The sequence below is a fragment of the Squalius cephalus genome (genome assembly GCF_949319135.1).
Source record: "Squalius cephalus genome assembly, chromosome: 4".
Classification (NCBI taxonomy): Eukaryota; Metazoa; Chordata; class Actinopteri; order Cypriniformes; family Leuciscidae; genus Squalius; species Squalius cephalus.
Genome location: NC_137125.1, coordinates 51,622,189 through 51,643,584, shown reverse-complemented (window position 1 = coordinate 51,643,584; position 21,396 = coordinate 51,622,189). Strand labels below are relative to the sequence as shown.

General features: G+C 38.8%; 2 protein-coding genes across 6 annotated transcripts in view; both read left to right on the top strand.

Annotated features, from left to right (window-relative positions):
• Positions 1 to 11,048, top strand: part of LOC307157740 (uncharacterized protein) — a gene marked incomplete at its 3' end in the record, with an annotated part of 36,975 nt that extends 25,927 nt beyond the window's left edge. The window contains exons 8-10 of the mRNA XM_079869659.1: positions 8,891 to 9,004; positions 9,107 to 9,157; positions 11,006 to 11,048. Of these exons, the coding sequence (XP_079725785.1) occupies positions 8,891 to 9,004; positions 9,107 to 9,157; positions 11,006 to 11,048 (208 nt within the window). The remainder of the gene's footprint in view (positions 1 to 8,890; positions 9,005 to 9,106; positions 9,158 to 11,005) is intronic.
• tfec (transcription factor EC) overlaps positions 1 to 21,396 on the top strand; it is an 83,649-nt gene that overhangs the window by 3,049 nt on the left and 59,204 nt on the right. For 2 of the 5 annotated variants that reach the window (XM_079869999.1, XM_079870004.1), the window contains exons 1-2: positions 17,844 to 18,227; positions 19,027 to 19,116. The exons of the other annotated variants lie outside the window; for them this stretch is intronic. The gene's annotated coding sequence lies outside the window, so the exon portion shown is untranslated. Of the gene's footprint in view, positions 1 to 17,843; positions 18,228 to 19,026; positions 19,117 to 21,396 lie in introns of those variants that run through there. 5 annotated transcript variants of the gene reach the window in all.

Sequence of the window (21,396 nt, the reverse complement as noted above, 5' to 3'; positions counted from 1 at the left end):
CAAAGTACGACCCGTTGTCTCCTGTGTCCCCCGAGTCTGTAGAGGTCGCTCGGTTGAAGCTGAAAACGGCCCGTCTGGAAGCAGACCTAAAAGATAGGGAAGACAAAAGGAGGTATGAGATAGAAATTAGAAAAATAGAGGCAGACAAGGAAGCTCGAATTCACATTCGGCGAATGGAGCTTGAGGCTGGGGTGTCTTCTCACCCAGTTGGCAAGTCAGGTCATTTTGATGTGGGGAGGAACATTGCGGTGGTTCCCCCATTCCGTGAGTCTGAGGTAGATTCATACTTTTCTGCTTTTGAGCGGGTAGCTACTGCCCTACAGTGGCCAAAAGAGGTCTGGCCTCTACTCCTCCAGTGTAAGCTAACTGGGAAGGCCCAGGAGGTTGTGGCCTCTCTCTCTATAGAGGACAGTTTACATTATGATGTGGTTAAAGCTACCGTGCTGCGTGCCTATGAGCTAGTGCCAGAGGCTTATAGACAACGATTTAGAAATTATAAGAAAAGCGGTAGTAGAACATTTGTTGAGTTTGCCAGGGACAAAGAGTCCTTGTTTGACCGCTGGTGTGCAGCCAATAAAACATCTACTTATGAGACTTTGAGAAATCAGATATTGTTGGAGGATTTTAAGAACAACCTACCTGAAAGAATCGTGTTGCATCTTAGTGAAAAGAAGGTGGCGACGTTGGGTCAGGCAGCGGTCCTAGCAGATGAATATGCCCTAACACATAAAACGGTGTTTACAGCATCCAGTCAGAGCAGGACTTCCGCTTCACCAGTGGCCGGTGTATCACGCTCTTCAGACCCTCCTACTGTTCCTAGGAAAGAGGAGAGGGAATGTTTTTATTGCCACCGGAAAGGCCATTTAATCTCAGATTGTTTCTTACTTAAGAACAAGACTAAGTCACCTCCACCTGTCCGTAAGAGTGTTGGTTTAACTCAGTCTGTTTCTTACCAGGAAGCTAGAAGTGCTAGCGAGGTACTCACAAGGAAACCAGACTTGGTGTATGCTCCGTTTGTGTCTGTAGGGTGTGTTTCATGCACAGGGAAAACTGAAGACCAGAGGGCAATTAAAATCTTACGTGACACTGGTGCGGCTCAGTCAGTTATCCTTACAGATGTGTTGCCATGGTCTGATCAGACATACTGTGGTTCACATATACTTTTGTGTGGTATCGAAGCTAGCCCAATTTCTGTGCCTTTACACTGGGTTTACTTGCATTCTGATTTGGTTTCAGGTCGGTTCCGTGTTGGGGTGGTGCCTACGTTAGCAGTGGAAGGGGTAGCATTATTGCTAGGAAACGACATTGCTGGGGGTAAGGTGTCTCCAGTACTAGAAGTAACAGACAGACCACAATCTAATGTCTCTGACATTGCCCTGGTTCAGAAGTATCCTCAAGTGTTCCCTGCATGTGTTTTAACAAGGGCACAGGCTCACATGCAGGGGGATACAGTGAATTTGTCTGATACTATTTTTGAACGGGTTGAAACTGTAGATGTAGAGTCTAAACCAGAGGGGTTATCTTATGTGCAGCCTAAGAAAGGGGGATGCGGAGTCGTTCCCCAGTTAGGTGATGTGTTGTCATCCATCACATCAGAGAGGCTGATTGAGTGGCAAAAAGAGGATGTCAGCCTTAATAAATGCTTTGATTCTGTGGTCTCTCTTGAAAACGCAAAAGTACAGGAGACTGCTTACCTTGTGGACACTGGTGTTCTAATGCGTAAATGGACTGCGCATAAAACGGGTGAGGACTGGGATACAGTTTGGCAGGTAGTTGTTCCATCACCACTACGACAGCAAGTATTGTCACTGGCTCATAACCCTGCATGGTCCGGACATTTAGGGGTAACTAAAACATACAACAGAGTTCTCCGACATTTCTTCTGGCCAGGATTAAAATCGGACATTGTGCAATATTGTAAAACCTGTCATGTATGCCAACTTGCAGGAAAAGTGAACCAACCTGTTCCTCGTGTGCCTCTTCACCCGATTCCTGTGATTGGAGAACCGTTTGAGCGGGTGATTATTGACTGTGTGGGTCCATTACCAAAAACCCAAACAGGTAACCAGTTTCTGCTTACCATTATGTGCAGCGCCACTCGGTACCCGGAGGCTATTCCTCTCCGGACAATTACAGCTAAGACAATTATTAAGAGTCTGATTAAGTTCTTTTCCACCTTTGGTCTTCCCAGAGTGATCCAGACGGATCAAGGAACTAATTTCATGTCCAAACTGTTTTCTTCTGCATTAAAAACATTGTCCATATCGCACCAGGTCTCCAGCCCTTACCACCCAGAGAGTCAAGGGGCTCTGGAACGCTGGCACCAGACGCTCAAGGCCATGCTGAAGAAGTATTGTATGGAGACAGGTGCTGATTGGGATGAGGGGGTGCCCTTTGTTTTGTTTGCTGTTAGGGAAACAGTGCAGGAATCGTTGGGGTTCAGCCCGGCTGACCTTGTGTTCGGACACACACCTAGGGGTCCGTTAAAAGTGTTAAAGGAGCGTGTTCTATCTGATGCGCCTAGTAGTACCCCTAAGAGTGTGTTACACTTTGTAAGTCAGATGCGGGAGAGGCTGCATGCTGCCTGCATGCTAGCTCAGGAGTCTCTCTCTTCCTCTCAGTCACGTATGAAAAAACAGTATGATAAACAAGCAAAAGACCGTGCGTTTTTGCCCGGGGATCAAGTACTGGTTTTGTTACCAATCCCAGGTTCATCACTGTCTGCCAGTTTTTCTGGACCGTATGTTGTGGAGCGCAAAGTCAGTGATACTAATTACATTATCAAAACACCAGATCGCAGGCGCTCTTCTCGTTTGTGTCATGTCAACATGCTTAAAGCCTATCATGTGCGTAACACTTCCGACAACCCCTCTAGTGTTCCGGTTCAGTTTGCGGGATCCAGCATGGCGTTGGTGGTTCCTGTGCCTATTGTGGACCTAGAGGAGAACAATAATGATGGTTTGGAATTGCGTCACTCATTACAACAGTGTAAACGTCTTAGTAATTCAGAGATGTTACAAAACTTACCTTCATTAATGGAACATTTGGATGACAGTCAAAAAGATGATCTTGTGTCTCTAATACATTCTTTTCTTACTGTGTTCCAAGATGTACCTAAGAGCACGTCTGTTTTGGCGCACGACGTGGATGTAGGCAGTACATCTCCTATTCGCCAACATCCCTATCGGGTAAACACAAAAAAACGTGAGTTAATGAAAGGTGAGGTTGACTACCTGTTAAAACATGACATGGCAAAACGTAGTCACAGTGCTTGGAGCTCCCCGTGTATTTTGGTTCCGAAACCAGACGGCACGTCCCGTTTATGCACGGACTACCGTCGAGTAAATGCAGTAACTGTGCCAGATTCCTATCCGCTGCCTAGGATAGAAGACTGTATTGACCGGATTGGTTCGGCTGTTTTTGTAAGTAAACTCGATTTGCTTAAAGGTTATTGGCAGGTGCCCCTAACCCCACGGGCTTCTGACATTTCGGCTTTTGTGACCCCCGATAACTTTGTACAGTATACAGTTATGCCATTTGGAATGTGCAATGCACCTGCTACATTTCAGCGTTTAGTTAACATTGTGTTTGATGACGTTCCCAACTGTACAGCTTACCTTGATGATGTAGTAATATACTCACCCACATGGGCTGAACATCTTTCCACGTTGAGGTTGGTGTTCCAGCGTTTGGAAAACGCTTCGTTAACACTTAACTTGGCTAAATGTGAATTTGGTAAAGCTACTGTAACATATCTGGGGAAACAGGTGGGTCGTGGGCAAGTGCGTCCCATTGCTAGCAAAGTGGACGCTATTGTTAGCTATCCTGCTCCTAAAACACGCCGTCAGTTACGTCGATTTCTTGGAATGGTGGGTTACTATCGGACTTTTTGTAAAAACTTTTCAACTGTAGTAGCACCCCTAACTACCTTGCTCAGTCCTAAAGTACCTTTTAAATGGTCCGCAGAGTGCAGCTCTGCTTTCGAGTCAGCAAAAGCACTGCTTTGTAGCGCTCCTGTGCTAACAGCTCCTAACTTTGATAAACCTTTCAAGCTGGAGGTAGACGCCAGTATGGTGGGGGCTGGGGCGGTCCTTTTACAGGAAGATGAGGAAGGAGTAGATCGGCCAATTAGTTTTTTTTCCAGGAAGTTCAATCCGTGCCAGTCACGGTACTCTACCATTGAACAAGAAACGCTTGCTTTATTGTTGGCCTTACAGTTCTTTGAGGTATATGTCGGTTCTAGTGTTGTGCCTGTAAGAGTATTTACAGATCATAATCCTCTTACATTCCTCAAAAGAATGTACAATCAGAACCGCCGCCTCATGCGGTGGGCTCTGATCCTACAGGGATACAATGTTTGTATCACTCATGTTAAAGGAACTTCCAACGTAGTTGCAGACGCGTTGTCCCGTGTTTACCAGGACTAATTGTGTGCAAAAGGTGGTTTGCACACCTTTTGGGGGGGCGTGTTACGTCCCCAGAGTTCTGGGTTCGTTTTATAGTCATTTTGTTCTGGTATTGCTTATGGTTTGTGTGTTTGTGTTTTTCTACCAGGTAAGATGGCTTCTGTGACTGTTCCGGCAGCTGATTGGTGGCTCATCGGCTGATTGGGACTTGGAACTCCGCCCACTCATCAGTGGCTGCAGCTGGCTGGGCTCTTTAAAAAGCTCAGTTTTGGATCAGTTCTCTCTCTCTGTTCCTGCTTTTGGTTTGGTTTGTACCCTGTGTGTGTTTGGTTTTCTGACATTTTTGCTTGAAATATTTGAGAATAGTTCAATTGTTTTTGTGTGTTAGTAAACCTAACTTGTGTTTCATTTTTTTTGGAACTTGTAGTAGCAGGACGGAGCACTTGTTTGTTTGTGAATTTTTATAATTTGTATTAATAATTTTTTTTTTTTCTCTGTTTATAGGGAGTTGGGGAGTAGATTTAGAGCTACCCCGGGGTATACATACATCACCCATAGGTATACTTCTTTGTCTAGAAACATCAGCTAGACCTGGGCGGACCACCAGCTGTAATTTTGTTTAGGGCGCCTTGATCGTGTGCCAGATAGAAATTGTAATTTTATTTATTTTATTTTATTTTTGGGGATTAGTATAGGTTAGGGGTGGGGTCCTTTTTGTTTATTTCTTTGTTTTGGTTCGTCCAGCCCTCCCCTTTTCCCAGGAAATTCATATTGTTTATCATTGTTAATTATTTACAATATTACCGTGGCTAAATAAAAGCTTTGTTTTTATACGGTATTTGGTGTTTGTGTCCTTTTCTCGCGCCGCGACTCCATACCTCCTTTGCTGGTATCGGTGGCCCTGAGCAGTGGGTTGTCAGGCTCCCCTCCCTTTGGGGGAGCTAGAATGTAACATGCAGCAAAGATTGTTGAGCTTCACAAACTAGAATGTGACTGTAAGAAAATGGCTAAATAATTGAAAATTCCCATTTCCACCATCAGGGCAATAATTAAGAGCTAAAGATGTTACGAATCTGCCTGGAAGAGGACGTGTGTCTATATTGTCCTAATGCACGACGAGGAGGAAAGTTTGAGTGGCCAAAGACTCTCCAAGGATCACAGCTGGAGAATTGCAGAGATTAGTTGAGTCTTGGGGTCAGAAAGCCTAAAAATATCAAACAACCCCTTCATCACCACATGATGTTCAGGAGGGTTTCAAGAAAAATCCTCCTCGCTAATCCAAAAACAAGCTCCAGCATATTCAATTGTCAGATTGTCAGACACGACGGGACTGGATTCTGTGGTCAGATGAAACTAAACAAAAGAGCTTTTTGGGTTTGGTACAAACAGGGATAAAAAGTACTCCATGTCCAGGGTTAAATACACTGCTGGATCTTTAATGTTGTGGGCCTATTTTTTTTTTGCTGGAGGTCCTGGACATCTTGTTCATGGTTTCTAGCAAATACCAAAAGATAAAGAATCAAAACCTGACGGCCTCTGCTAGAAATCTTATAATAGGCCGTGGTTGATCTTCCATCAGGACAACAATCCAAAATAAACATCAAAATCAACACAAAAATGTGTCACTGACCACAAAATGCCATGACCATCCCAGTCCCCTGACCAGAACGCCATAGAAAATGAGTAGAGCACCAACATGGATCTGGGAATCTGAAGGATCTGGAGAGATTCTTGTGGAGGAATGGTCTCTGATCAGAAAGTATTTAATAAAAGGGTGCGTATTTTGGAGAAAAACATTTATTTCATAATTTGAGTTTCCCCCCCACTTTCAAATTCTTTTACTTTAATGAAACGACAGATTTTAACAAATTTTTTGAATGAAAGATCAAAGGGATAAACAATGAAGATTAATTTTTTTACAGCCATCTTTGATCATATTTGCCAGGCGTGCCAATAATTCTGACCACAACTGTAAGTGAAAGTTCAACTAATAAATGTCATCGTTTTCTCACCCTCGTGTTGTTTCAAACCAGTATGACTCTTCTGTGAAACATAAAAAAAGATACTTTGAGAAATGTGTCATTGACTATGCTTACATGTACACCAATAATGGTGATTATTATGGCCAAAAATCAGAGTAAAGGACTTAATCGCTTTAAGATGTTTACATGACACAATCAAACCTCTTCACTCCTGTTTACAATGCAATTTTCATTATTCTGATTATTTATAAGAATTGTGGTTATTTTTACCGCCATTATTCACATACCCCAGTGCACAGCACAAATGATAAGCTCATCATCTACTTGCGTCAAATACAAAACACATTTCTATGATGTATTGGATTTTTACTGTGATCCGCCTAAATGTCTTCATGTCAATGTTTTTGACCAACAATACACAACATTACATTCGTGTCGTGCAACGTTGTCAACATGAACTCAGTTTCTTCAGCACCAAAAATGTGACGCTGCCTTTACTGCTGTGGATACAAATCTGTGCATGACATCTCACTAGTGTCCATCACAAGCACATGTATCGCAATATATCGAAATTATCGAAATATCGCAAATGTATATATGCGTTATGCATATCGCAACGGCTTGCAATAACTGGGGTCATGAACTAAAGACAAAGAGAAAATCACTCACTGCTCTTGTCTAAATAACTTTAGTAGCTTTAATAAGAATCAGTATATATTTAATTCATAGAGTGAAAACTAAGCAGTGTTTTATTTTTACATTTGATTATTCAGTTTCTGTTGTTAAATAACCCTAATGTAGGCTTTCCTGAACCCCTAAACCCCGAGGTTTACACTGATGTTAAAATAACACTTCTTCAGTAAAACACTGATGTTCACTTTCAGGAGTTCTAGGGATGTTTTCTTGTCACAAAAAGAATGTGAAACACGTATGTAGGTTATATCATTTTAAATATATTTTACAAAAAATGTAAGTTTATTTTACACACTTTAAGCATTATCGTATCGCATATCGAATATCGCATTATTTAATGAGTTATCGCATTTTTCTTCAATATCGTGCAGCCCTAAGCACATGCACACTTTGGTCAGAGTGGAATAGATGCGACTGAAGGGTTTAGATGCATACGCCACATATTTTACTATGATTATTGTTACTACATTTGATTAAAGAATTGTTTACATGAGGTAAAGTTTACTCTCACTATAATCGCACTATGAGGGTGCCTGTAAAAGTAGTAATTGTTTTAATTTCTCCATCCAATAGAAGTCAGTGGTCATTAAAGCCCATTGAAACAAAAATATCTTCTTTTGTGTTCCACGTCATGCTGGTTTATAATGACATGAGGGTGAGCAAATGATGACAGAATTTACATTTTTGGGTGAACTTTCGGTAACTGTTTGGTAAGTTTAATTTACTGTCCTACAACACATTGAGATCTGGATGGAGAGATTGTAAAACATGTTTTTTTGCGTCCCCAGAATCACAGAGACATATTGAAGGCCATAACCTCGACTTCTACCGCATGTGAGTCACACAGCATTCATTCAGCAGTGAAAGCTGATGAACACAGTTGAGTTCAGTAGTGTGGAGCACAACATACACCAGATTAATAATAAGGCATCAAGTAATGCAGTGTGAAAAAACATACACACTAACATTTTCTTTCTATTCAGTGTTCTTATAGTTTGTGGCATGAAACACATGAATGTAATTAGAAGTTTCATCGCAACAAAACTGCAAAGAAGTTTGATCAAGCCAAAAATGAGTATTATTGATATTGAGCGCTTGCAACGCCAAGGGAAAGCAAGAACAAGCCAAAAATTCCCATTTAATTCCCTCTAAATAAGAATGTACCTTGAAATGCAATGTAAGTCGCTTTGGATAAAAACATCTGCCAAAAGCATAAATGTAAATTACAGAAGTATAATTTTTTTATTTGTTTCTATGAACTGAAGTGATGCAGTTTACACACCCGGAAGTGATACAGTTAATAGAAACATCCTATTGTGGTCAAACTTACTTAAATAATTTTTTTACTTTTACATTTTTTTTATTTTTTTGCAGTGTGTGTGCACTGCTGATGAATGTATATATGTCAATTGACATTTATTAAGTTTTAGACAGTTTTAAATTCTGTTTTTAAAGATTTTTAGCATTTTATTATTACTTTTTTTTTTTGAAAATGTCTGCAATTGCTTTTCCTCAAAGTATACAAACGAACAGTTCTTGTTGTGAGATGTTGATGGTCCAGTGGTCAGAGCTCATGGTGTGAGAGCTAAACCTGACGTGGGAGACCAGGGTTCGAATCCCCACTCTGCTCTTCCTTTAAATGGGAGTGAAGAATTTTGGGGAAAAAATGGGATTTTTTTTAATAAAATGAAAAAAAAAAAGATTTTTATTCAAAAAAAAATTTTTTTTTAAAAGCTTTTTCCCCTTCTTTGGACCTGCTCCTCTCTTCCAGTCCTGCCTTCATCTCTCATCTCTGTGTTACCGCCCCAGGTTTGTCTGCCGGTCCGAGTCTCTGTGTTACTCTGTGTCCGAGTCTCTGTGTTACCGCCCCAGGTTTGTCCGAGTCTCTCACTGTTGTGTAGCTCATCTGTTTTACCGCCCCAGGTACTTTAGCCAGTTAGTCCGTGTTTCAGTTGTGCTCAGTTTTCTGTGAGCCTCAGGTCTACATCTCTTCCGTCACGCCTCTTGTTTGGTGTACCGCCCCAGGTACTTTGCTGTTGCCTCAGCTTTCTTTTGTCATGTTTCCCACATGATGAGGTGGGGTTTGAACCCATGCCTCTATCGTAGCCTTGTCCGCAACCAACGTGTGTTTAGCCAGTAGTGCCATCGTGGCTTTCACGCTGAGAGAAGCTGTTTGGGGCAGTTTGTCTGATTTAACGACAACAATTAAACCTTAGCAATAGTGGGGCTCGAACCCAGAACTCCAAGATTAAAGCACAACTGTTTATCATCTGAGCCACTGAGTCGAAGGTGGCGATGGGTGTTTCGGATGATGTTTTATGGAGACCTTTGTGTTATATAATAGAAAAAGCTTTTGCTGGGTTTGAACCCATGTCTTCATTGCAGTATTATCTGCAGGTAATGTGTGTTTAACCACTGCACCATCATGGCTCTCACATTTGGTTCAGGAATTTGGATCATCTTTTTGGATGTACGATGTAACGCATGTAAAAGGGGGATTTGAACTTGTGACGCCAAGATTAAAGCACAATGCTTTATCTCCTGAGCCACTGAGCCTGAGATACTGATGTGTGTGTTGGGCTGAGCTTTATTGAGGGCTTTGTTTTCTATAATGAAAATATTAGAAATTGCAGGATTTGAACCAGGAACTCATTGTATGACAGGAAAGTGTTTTACCACTGAGCCACAGATTTTTTGAGGGCTTTATTACAAAAATATATAGTGAAAATATTAGTAATGGGAAATAAATGTAATATAAGCAGTAGTGGGATTCAAACTCAGGACTCCAGGATCTATAACAGAACGCTTTACCGCTTGAGCCACTGAATCAGAGAGAAAACTGATGTTTAGGATGGGTTTTTCTTGAGAGCTTTGTGTTAAATAATGGGAAAATGTTTGCAATTGTGGGACTTGATCCAAGAACCCCACATATGAGAGGCAAGTGATTTACCACTGAACCAGACTTTGTGAACTCCAAGCTGGTTCAATTCAGTTGATTTTTAGTTTATCTACAGCATTAATGTAAGCAATAGGGGGATTCACAGGAAACTTGTGTTTAAATCACAAGGCTTTATTTCTGAAGCCACTAAACTTTATTTGGTCAGTTTGCATTTGGAAACAGTCTTGATACACTTTGTTGGATATAGGTCCCACAATTAAACACAAGCAATAATGAGATTTGAACTCAGGACAGTTCATCATCCACAGAGCCTGCAACGATCATGTGTCTACATTTAGTCATTTAGCAGACGCTTTTGTCCAAAGCGACTTACAATTTAGGACTAAATTAAGCCAGTCATCGTGAAGAGGCAAAAACAAGGCAAGAAGTGCTCAAAATACGAAGTTCAGGCATTGTTCAGAGTAGCTGAACAATGTATTTGTGTTCTTTGCTTTGTCAAAATTTACTCATTAATTTGTTTATTCAAGTAAATATAGTTTATATGAATTAGAAACACAGAGTCCAACACACCTGCTCAGAAGTTTCTAGTAAAGCTAAAGAGCTTGATCAGCCGCTCCAGGTGTGTTTAATGAGGTTGGAGCTAAACTCAGGAAAGTGTCTCACCGGGAACAGGATTAGACGCCCCTCTTTCCTCCAACTGCTGTTTTCAGTTATTAATGCAGATACACTTATTGTCCACAAGGATGAGACACATTGATCTCGGAGGACTCTGAGATTCACCTCCTCCTCATCAGTGACACAGAGGAAGATCCCCTCATTGAGTCTGTTGTGGAAAACTGGAGAACATTTCACATGCTGCTGTATTTTCAGAAACACATGTGCTTCTATGGATGTTTCTCATTCATTTAATAAAGAAAACCCCATAGTATAATGGCTATGTTGTTCTTTTAATATCATAAATTAGATTTAATAAGTACATACTATAGTTTTCTGCTCATGCTTTCACACTGCTGTGGTTCATGCAGATACGCTTACTGTCCACAAGGCGGCGCTGAAACACTGATCTGAAACTTTAAAATGCACGCGCCTGTTAAATTAACGAGTGAAAACTGCCTTTAAACACCATTAAATGTTTAGTCGTTGTATTTTTTTTTAACTGTGAACAAACGTAATAAACAATACTAGATTAAAACAAATAAACTTAACCGATAGACAAACTAAAAGAATCAGAACTTTCGTCGCGCATGTGTGTTTACTCTTGAGACGAGTGACTTTCAGCAGAACATTTGATCTGTCTTTCTTACCCCATCAGAGGAGAGCTGATCTGACTCAGATCCTGACGAAATCATACATTAGTTCAACTATATGAAAATTAAATGTGTCAACCCTCTCACCGAGACCGAAAGTTCACTTCCCCCAGAACACCAGTTTGGCTCTACAGTGCTGATAGAATGACAGAAACTGAAGCGCAGTTCTTCATCCGCTCCACTGGGCGGCGTGAGCGGGTTTCCCTGTCAGAGCGACTCATTTAGATCCTGGACAACATTGACGCTTGATGACAGTCGCTACAACACGTGCAGATGACAGCTTTTACTATCAAACAACTGGACATATTTCAGCAAATAACCCGACATACAGCCCGATAAAATGCTGGAATCGATTGTCACGCTATTCACCAGTAAGTAACTTTGCACAAAGAGAATTTCTTCAGTAAATGAGTTGCTCTGTCAGGTAATTTAGTGTTTGTTTACATTCTGCTCTATTGCTGAACTCCCTCAGACCTTCACAACTCATGAATCGGTAGTTGTTGCGTTACAGTTATAATCTTTAAATGAATCGCCTCCTGATATTCATATTAATAAGTAGAATGATATGGTGTTTTGTGTGTGTTGTTGTTGTTGTAGTCTTACTGTAGTAATCTACTGGACTGATGTTTAACAGAGTCAGTGGAGTGAGAAGCTCTGATGTTTCTGCTGTTCATGCTTTTGTAGATTTTACTTCTGATGATCATAAATACAGTCCAGAACAGATCAGGGCTAACACCATGTGCTGGAAACCAGCCTTTTAGGATTACTCTTGTTTATTGTGAAGGAAAGTGTCATCTTAATTTAAATTGAATTAAACGATTATTATTGATACAGCATCACTGAAATATAATATACTCAGCAATATATCTTTCACACTGTACAGCTTTAGGCTTTCAATTTATTCCATTTTCATTTATTAGCTAGTCTTTAGACTAACTTTGACATTCTCATTGTTTAGATGTAGAATATGGAGTCATTTTGTGATTTTTTTTTTTTATGTGTTTCCTTACAGAAGGAATGTGTTTGAACCATTACATCCCGAGCTCAGAGTCGTGTGACAGACATTGACTGTAATGCTGGACTTCTGCTCATGGACAGGTAATGTATATGATGTGTGATTGTGTGTTTTACTGTGCTAAACATGTAGGTTCCCATCACTTTCTTTTTGAAGGGCCACTCCTTAGAAAAGCAAATGATGGGAACCGAAACGAGTGGGGAAGGGACGGGAGTGACATTTTTATATACTAATAATTATTTTTTTTCCCCCTGTTGTCCAAAAGCATAACCGCTGCTGGTGACTGTGCCGGAAGCTCCGGGGGGAGACCGCACTGGCTTCCCCCTCGTTTGGGCGCGCGCCGCTCACACACACACCACACACTCCTATCGCAGAGACCCGGCTGGGATTGAACCAGCAACCTCTGAACCGCGAGGCAGCGCTCTTACCTGTGAGCCACAGATCTCTTGTCTGTTCATGTGAAGGAACTTCTATTTCACTATTATCCTGAGAGTTTCCAATAAAGCAGTTAAAGAGAGATTTGATCCCGTGTCTTCATCACAGTCTTGTCCTCTGAGAGTGTGTGTTTATCCACTCGCCCATCATGGATTTCACAACAATAACTGGTTTTTGGGACTCCTTGTCTAATGAGAACAGTTGAAAGTCAGCAATAGTGGGATCTGAACTCAGGACGCTGTGATTGAAACACAAAGCTTTCTCTCCTGAGCCACTGAGACTGCAGAGATGAAGAGCGTTTTCAACAGGTTTGATCCAGAGCTTTGTGTTAAATGATGAAGAACTTCAGCAAATGTTGGGCTTGAACCAGAACTTTCTGGTTTGAAAGGGAGACGACTATCCACTGAGCCACAGAGCCTGAGATGCACTGATGATGTTTTTAAGGTCATTTAGATTTGATCTTAACTTAAGTTGAGGAAAAGATGTTCATCGTGTCTGTGGGATTTGATCACAGGTCTCTGTTCTAGTGTTGTGCTTCAAAGAGCAGAAAAACATATGAACTGCCAATCAGAACTATTTACACTATTGATGTTCCGTCCTGTCTTCTGTTCAAATAAATATATTTGCAAATAAGTCAAAACACTTTGGCTTATTTGTGCTGAATTTTGTAAATTACACCAAAACAAATTAAGTACAATACATTTAAATGTGTTGCGCCCTCCTGTGGTTATTTTTGTGAATTACAATGATGCAAATCGAGTCTAATGAACATAAAAGTGTTTCGCCCTCCTGTGGTGATTTGTGTGAATTACACCTTTGCAAATTGAGTCTAATGAACATAAAAGTGTTTCGCCCTCCTGTGGTGATTTGTGTGAATTACACCTTTGCAAATTGAGTCTAATGAACATAAAAGTGTTTCACCCTCCTGTGGTGATTTTAGTGAATTACACAATTACAAATCGAATCTAATGAACATAAAAGGGTTTCGCCCTCCTGTGGTGATTTTAGTGAATTACACCGCTGCAAATTGAGTCTAATGAACATAAAAGAGTTTTGCCCTCCTGTGGTGATTTGTGTGAATTACACCTTTGCAAATTGAGTCTAATGAACATAAAAGTGTTTCGCCCTCCTGTGGTGATTTGTGTGAATTACACCTTTGCAAATTGAGTCTAATGAACATAAAAGTGTTTCGCCCTCCTGTGGTGATTTGTGTGAATTACACCTTTGCAAATTGAGTCTAATGAACATAAAAGTGTTTCGCCCTCCTGTGGTGATTTGTGTGAATTACACCTTTGCAAATTGAGTCTAATGAACATAAAAGTGTTTCACCCTCCTGTGGTGATTTTAGTGAATTACACAATTACAAATCGAATCTAATGAACATAAAAGGGTTTCGCCCTCCTGTGGTGATTTTAGTGAATTACACCGCTGCAAATTGAGTCTAATGAACATAAAAGAGTTTTGCCCTCCTGTGGTGATTTGTGTGAATTACACCGCTGCAAACTGAGTCTAATGGACATAAAAGAGTTTCGCCCTCCTGTGGTGATTTTAGTGAATTACACAATTACAAATCGAATCTAATGAACATAAAAGGGTTTTGCCCTCCTGTGGTGATTTTAGTGAATTACACCTTTGCAAATTGAGTCTAATGAACATAGTGTTTCACCCTCCTGTGGTGATTTTAGTGAATTACACAATTACAAATCGAGTCTAATGAACATAAAAGTGTTTCGCCCTCCTGTGGTGATTTTAGTGAATTACACAATTACAAATCAAATCTAATGAACATAAAAGGGTTTTGCCCTCCTGTGGTGATTTTAGTGAATTACACCTTTGCAAATTGAGTCTAATGAACATAGTGTTTCACCCTCCTGTGGTGATTTTAGTGAATTACACAATTACAAATCGAGTCTAATGAACATAAAAGAGTTTCGCCCTCCTGTGGTGATTTGTGTGAATTACACCTTTGCAAATTGAGTCTAATGAACATAAAAGTGTTTCGCTCTCCTGTGGTGATTTTAGTGAATTACACAATTACAAATCGAATCTAATGAACATAAAAGGGTTTTGCCCTCCTGTGGTGATTTTAGTGAATTACACCTTTGCAAATTGAGTCTAATGAACATAGTGTTTCACCCTCCTGTGGTGATTTTAGTGAATTACACAATTACAAATCGAGTCTAATGAACATAAAAGTGTTTCGCCCTCCTGTGGTGATTTTAGTGAATTACACAATTACAAATCAAATCTAATGAACATAAAAGGGTTTTGCCCTCCTGTGGTGATTTTAGTGAATTACACCTTTGCAAATTGAGTCTAATGAACATAGTGTTTCACCCTCCTGTGGTGATTTTAGTGAATTACACAATTACAAATCGAGTCTAATGAACATAAAAGTGTTTCGCTCTCCTGTGGTGATTTTAGTGAATTACACAATTACAAATAGAATCTAATGAACATAAAAGGGTTTCGCCCTCCTGTGGTGATTTTAGTGAATTACACCTTTGCAAATTGAGTCTAATGAACATAAAAGTGTTTCACCCTCCTGTGGTGATTTTAGTGAATTACACAATTACAAATCGAGTCTAATGAACATAAAAGTGTTTCGCTCTCCTGTGGTGATTTTAGTGAATTACACAATTACAAATCGAATCTAATGAACATAAAAGGGTTTCGCCCTCCTGTGGTGATTTTAGTGAATTACACCTTTGCAAATTGAGTCTAATGAACATAAAAGTGTTTCACCCTCCTGTGGTGATTTTAGTGAATTACACAATTACAAATCGAGTCTAATGAACATAAAAGTGTTTCGCTCTCCTGTGGTGATTTTAGTGAATTACACCGCTGCAAATTGAGTCTAATAAACATAAAAGTGTTTCGCCCTCCTGTGGTGATTTGTGTGAATTACACCGCTGCAAATCGAGTCTAATGAACATAAAAGAGTTTCGCCCTCCTGTGGTGATTTGTGTGAATTACACCATTGCAAATTGAGTCTAATAAACTTTAAAGTTTTTCTCCCTCCTGTGGTGATTTGTGTGAATTACACCATTGCAAATCGAGTCTAATAAACTTTAAAGTTTTTCTCCCTCCTGTGGTGATTTGTGTGAATTACACCGTTGCAAATCGAGTCTAATGAACATAAAAGAGTTTCGCCCTCCTGTGGTGATTTTAGTGAATTACACCGTTGCAAATCGGGTTTAATGAACTTTAAAGTTTTTCGCCCTCCTGTGGTGATTTTAGTGAATTACACCGTTGCTAATTGAGTCTAATGAACATAAAAGGGTTTCGCCCTCTTGTGGTGATTTGTGTGAATTACACCGTTGCAAATCGATTATAATAAACAAAAAAGGGTTTTGCCCTCCTGTGGTGATTTTAGTGAATTACACAGTTGCATATCGAGTCTAATAGACAAAAAAAGTGTTTCACCGTCCGCTATGCTTAATGTGCAACTATGCATTTTTTTTTTAGAAACTTTATTAACTTTATTAACTATGCTGATTTGATTACAAAGCCTAATAGTACCTGTAAGACATTTTACCAGCATGTCAGATTTTTTACTGGCTAATTTATAAAAAAAAAAAGTAAAATAGTTGTTGTATGTCTGTGTGTCAATAAAGTAGCCTATGTAAATGCTACAATATGAACTGCATATAGCTTCTTTGTCTACAGTTGTAAATCAGAAAGGCAGTTTTACAACACTAAGTTACAGACAAAACAAAAGCAATCTTGATGTAACAGACTTTTACTTCTTTAACAGCAGTAATCTGTCATCTATTGTTCATATTAGGATCCCATTACAGTTATTAAACAGTCCTATTAATAACTGTATATATATAATAACTAGTGCTGGGAAAAAATTAATCGCGATTAATCGCATCCAAAATAAAAGTTTGTGTTTGCATTATATATATGTGTGTACTGTGTATAATTATTTTGTATATATAAATACACACATATGCATGTATATATTTAAGATTTTTATTTATTTATATATAAATAATTTATATTTATATATATAATATAAATTATGTATAAATGTATATACAGTATATCCATGCAAATATTTCTTAAATAAATACATGCATATGTGTGTATTTATATATACAAAATAATTATACACAGTACACACACATATATTATGCAAACACAAACACAAATCTATTTTGGATGTGATTAATCGCAATTAATTTTTTCCCAGCACTAATTAAAACATTTCTTGGGTGATTTTTATGACGCATGCAAATACATATTTTAGTATAAATTATTGCCCCCATTTCTCTGTTGAACATTTACTCGTTGTATAGACAGCTCTACTCTGTTATGATCACAGTGAGGAATATATTTGATTGGTGCAGAATTAGCTTTATAATCCTATCAGTTCAATCGATTTAAGAAAATATGTGTTTTGAACAAACCTGCATAGTGTTATATCTGTTCTAGAATAGGCTCTCTGCTGAACCTCCCCCCTGGATAAAACCAGCCTGGTTTTAGCTGGTCTCCCAGTCTGGTTTAAGATTGGTTTTGGCCACTTGTTTTAGCTGGCCAGTCTGGGAAACCAGCTACTTCCAGCTTAAACCAGCCAACCAGCCCAGACTGGTTTTAACTGGGTTTTTTCAGCATTATAATATATGTCATAAGTCATTTTGATACAGACTTTAATGATAATTAGACTATTAGACCATCGGTCCTTTGTTCATATAATAAACAATAAAGCTTTTCTCTAAAAGCGGTGTGAATCTGCAAACACCATTGTTTTAACTGTGAACAGAAAACGATAAAGAACACTTAAAAGATAATTAAAAAACTTCACACTTAAACAAGCCACCCAAAGGGAGTGTTTTAGAAGATCTTTTAATCCCGATTATATTTGTGTTTGAGTGTCCCCGATGTGACTCTCAGATCAACACATTTATCTGTCTGACTCTTACCCCAGTTCATTTGATTTGAATCAGCTAAGCCTACCTGTAGACTTAGGTTATCTACTGGTTTAGATGCTGACAAAATCCCAGATTTGTTTAAAAATATATCAAATACACGTTGTGCCCTCTCCCCATCGACTGCCACTTTGAGTTTGGTGTTTCTGGTATTAATGCTGCTGATACACTTGTTGACCACAAGAGGGAGCCGGTCATCGCCTGTTTTTCATCTGTCTTACATTAACGTAATAAACTCTTTGTTTTCTTATGAGTTTGAAAATATTAAAGTAAACTAGACGTTTAAGAACTGAGTCAGTAACCCAACTTGAAGTGGTTTTCAGTCTGTTGCTGGTGAGACACGACTCGTCTGGTAGAAACTGGTGCAGTTTGTCATTCGCTCCTCTACGGGCGTAAGTGCTTCACGTTCAGTGTTCACTGCGTTTGATCCTTGTCAACAACATGATGACACCTGATGTCCGTTCTGATCGTTTTACAGTCATAAAAGTACAGATCCTGCAGATGACAGCTCAGTGACAGTGTCATTCAACAGCACATATTCCAGCCCATCTCACCTGTAAGTAACTTTACGCGTAAAGTGCTTTTCTCTTGTAAAGTCAATCTCACAGATTATATAACAGTCCTCATTTGTATTTAAGTTGTTAATTAAGTTAGTATTGATGTATTATTCTTCTGATGTTAAATCAGTTTGCTGGAGTCACTGGTTGATGCTGCTCGACTGTTTACATGCTGCTCTATTTCTCAACTCACTTGTCAGACCTTTAGAAGAACAAATTAATCAGTAATTGTTGCTTTACCTTTAAAATGTAAATCTAAGTGATTCCTATAAAGCTTATAAAGTAGAATAATAGACAATAGGGCTTTTTATTTGCTGATGTTGTGGTGTCACTTTAGGTAGCTAATAGTCTAATGGCCCTTACGAAAATTAACCATGGTTTTACTAAAAAATAAGGTTATTGTAAACCCGGATAACCACATATTACCCATGGTTTTGCTACACTAACCATAGTTTAACTTTTATACAAATTGTAGGCTAATCAATGAATCCGCCAAAAAAACAACATGGTTAGCTAGTTAGCTAGCCTATACTTTTACTATAACAAAACCAAAAAACAAAATTGGACACTTTTACTCTAATATAACTATAAATATTATATAGTTTTACAGTTACCCCCCATTAGTTTTACATAAGTTATTTAATTTCTATTTAAAAAAAAAAAAAAAAAAAAAAACTGTGTTTTTGTTTTTTGGGCTTAAAATGTGTAAATGAAGATTCTTAGTTCTGTTTTACAATTGAAAGTTTGAATATGCACTTATGGAGCAATGCCTTTGTTTATTAATGTCTTTCCCTGCAGAATGTGAGATGTGTTTGGACCGTTATACTCAGCCAAAAGAAGCATGTGGACAGACAGTCACTATAATGATGGGCGTCTGCTCAAGCAAAGGTAATGATTATGTCATTATTTCCTTTGTTACTGATGAAAAAGAAAGCTTGAGGACTGAATGAATGTGCTTCATAGGGTAGTCAATCCCTACAGTTGTGGTTAGAATTATTGGCGTCCCTGGTAAATATGATCAAAGATGGCTGTAAAAATAAATCTGCATTGTTTATCCTTTTGATCTTTCATTTAAAAAAATCACAAAAATCTAGCCTTTCATTGAAGTTAAAGAGTTAAAGTGGGGGGGAAATCACATTGTGATGTTTTTTTCCAAAATACATTGGCCAGAATTATTGGCACCCCTAGAATTTGTTATGAGTAAAATATCTCTGAAGTATATTCCCATTAATATTTACATTTTTTTAGCACAACAGAATATATGTTAATATGAGGAAACACAAAGACCAAATTCACTTAATCATCCATTACAATGAGTAAAACCAAAGAAATAGTTCTGATGTGCAGCAAAGATTGTTGAGCTTCACAAACTAGAAAGTGGCTGTAAGAAAATGGCTAAAGAATTGAAAATTCCCATTTCCACCATCAGGGCAATAATTAAGAGCTAAAGATGTTACGAATCTGCCTGGAAGAGGACGTGTGTCTATATTGTCCTAATGCACGACGAGGAGGAAAGTTTGAGTGGCCAAAGACTCTCCAAGGATCACAGCTGGAGAATTGCAGAGATTAGTTGAGTCTTGGGGTCAGAAAGCCTAAAAAAATATATATCAAACAACCCCTTCATCACCACATGATGTTCAGGAGGGTTTCAAGAAAAATCCTCCTCGCTAATCCAAAAACAAGATCCAGCATATTCAATTGTCAGATTGTCAGACACGACGGGACTGGATTCTGTGGTCAGATGAAACTAAACAAAAGAGCTTTTTGGGTTTGGTACAAACAGGGATAAAAAGTACCCCATGCCCACGGTTAAATACACTGCTGGATCTTTAATGTTGTGGGCCTATTTTTGTGCTGGAGGTCCTGGACATCTTGTTCATGGTCTCTAGCAAATACCAAAAGCTAAAAAATCAAAACCTGACGGCCTCTGCTAGAAATCTGACCACAAAATGCCATGACCATCCCAGTCCCCTGACCAGAACCCCATAGAAAATGAGTAGAGCACCAACATGGATCTGGGAATCTGAAGGATCTGGAGAGATTCTTGTGGAGGAATGGTCTCTGATCAGTATTTAATAAAAGGGTGCGTATTTTGGAGAAAAACATTAATTTCATAATGTGAGTTTCCCCCCATTTTCAATTTCTTTTTACTTAAATGAAACGATAGATTTTAGCAATTTTTTGAATGAAAGATCAAAGGGATAAACAATGAAGATTAATTTTTTTACAGCCATCTTTGATCATATTTGCCAGGCGTGCCAATAATTCTGACCACAACTGTAAGTGAAAGTTCAACTAATGAATGTCATCGTTTTCTCACCCTCGTGTTGTTTCAAACCAGTATGACTCTTCTGTGAAACATAAAAAAAATATATATTTTGAGAAATGTGTCATTGACTATGCTTACATGTACACCAATAATGGTGATTATTATGTCCAAAAATCAGAGTAAAGGACTTAATCGCTTTAAGATGTTTAAATGACACAATCAAACCTCTTCACTCCTGTTTACAATGCAATTTTCATTATTCTGATTATTCACTAAGAATTGTGGTTATTTCTACCGCCATTATTCACATACCCCAGTGCACAGCACAAATGATAAGCTCATCATCTACTTGCGTCAAATGCAAAACACATTTCTATGATGTATTGGATTTTGACTGTGATCCGCCTAAATGTCTTCATGTCAATGTTTTTGACCAACAATACACAACATTACATTCGTGTTGCGCAATGTTGTCAACATGAACTCAGTTTCTGCTGTGGTTACAAATCTGTGCATGACATCTCACTAGTGTCCATCACAAGCACATGCACACTTTGGTCAGAGTGGAATAGATGCGATTGAAGGGTTTAGATGCATACGCCACGTATTTTACTACGATTATTGTTACTACAATTATGAGCTTAATTGCATCAATTTGATTAAAGAATTGTTTACATGAGGTAAAGTTTAATTGCAATATTCCCTAAATCTCATTATAATGGCATTATGAGGGTGCCTGTAAAAGTAGTAATTGTTTTATTTTCTCCATCCAATAGAAGTCAGTGGTCATTAAAACCCATTGAAACAAAAATATCTTCTTTTGTGTTCCACGTCATGCTGGTTTATAATGACATGAGGGTGAGCAAATGATGACAGAATTTACAATTTTTGGGTGAACT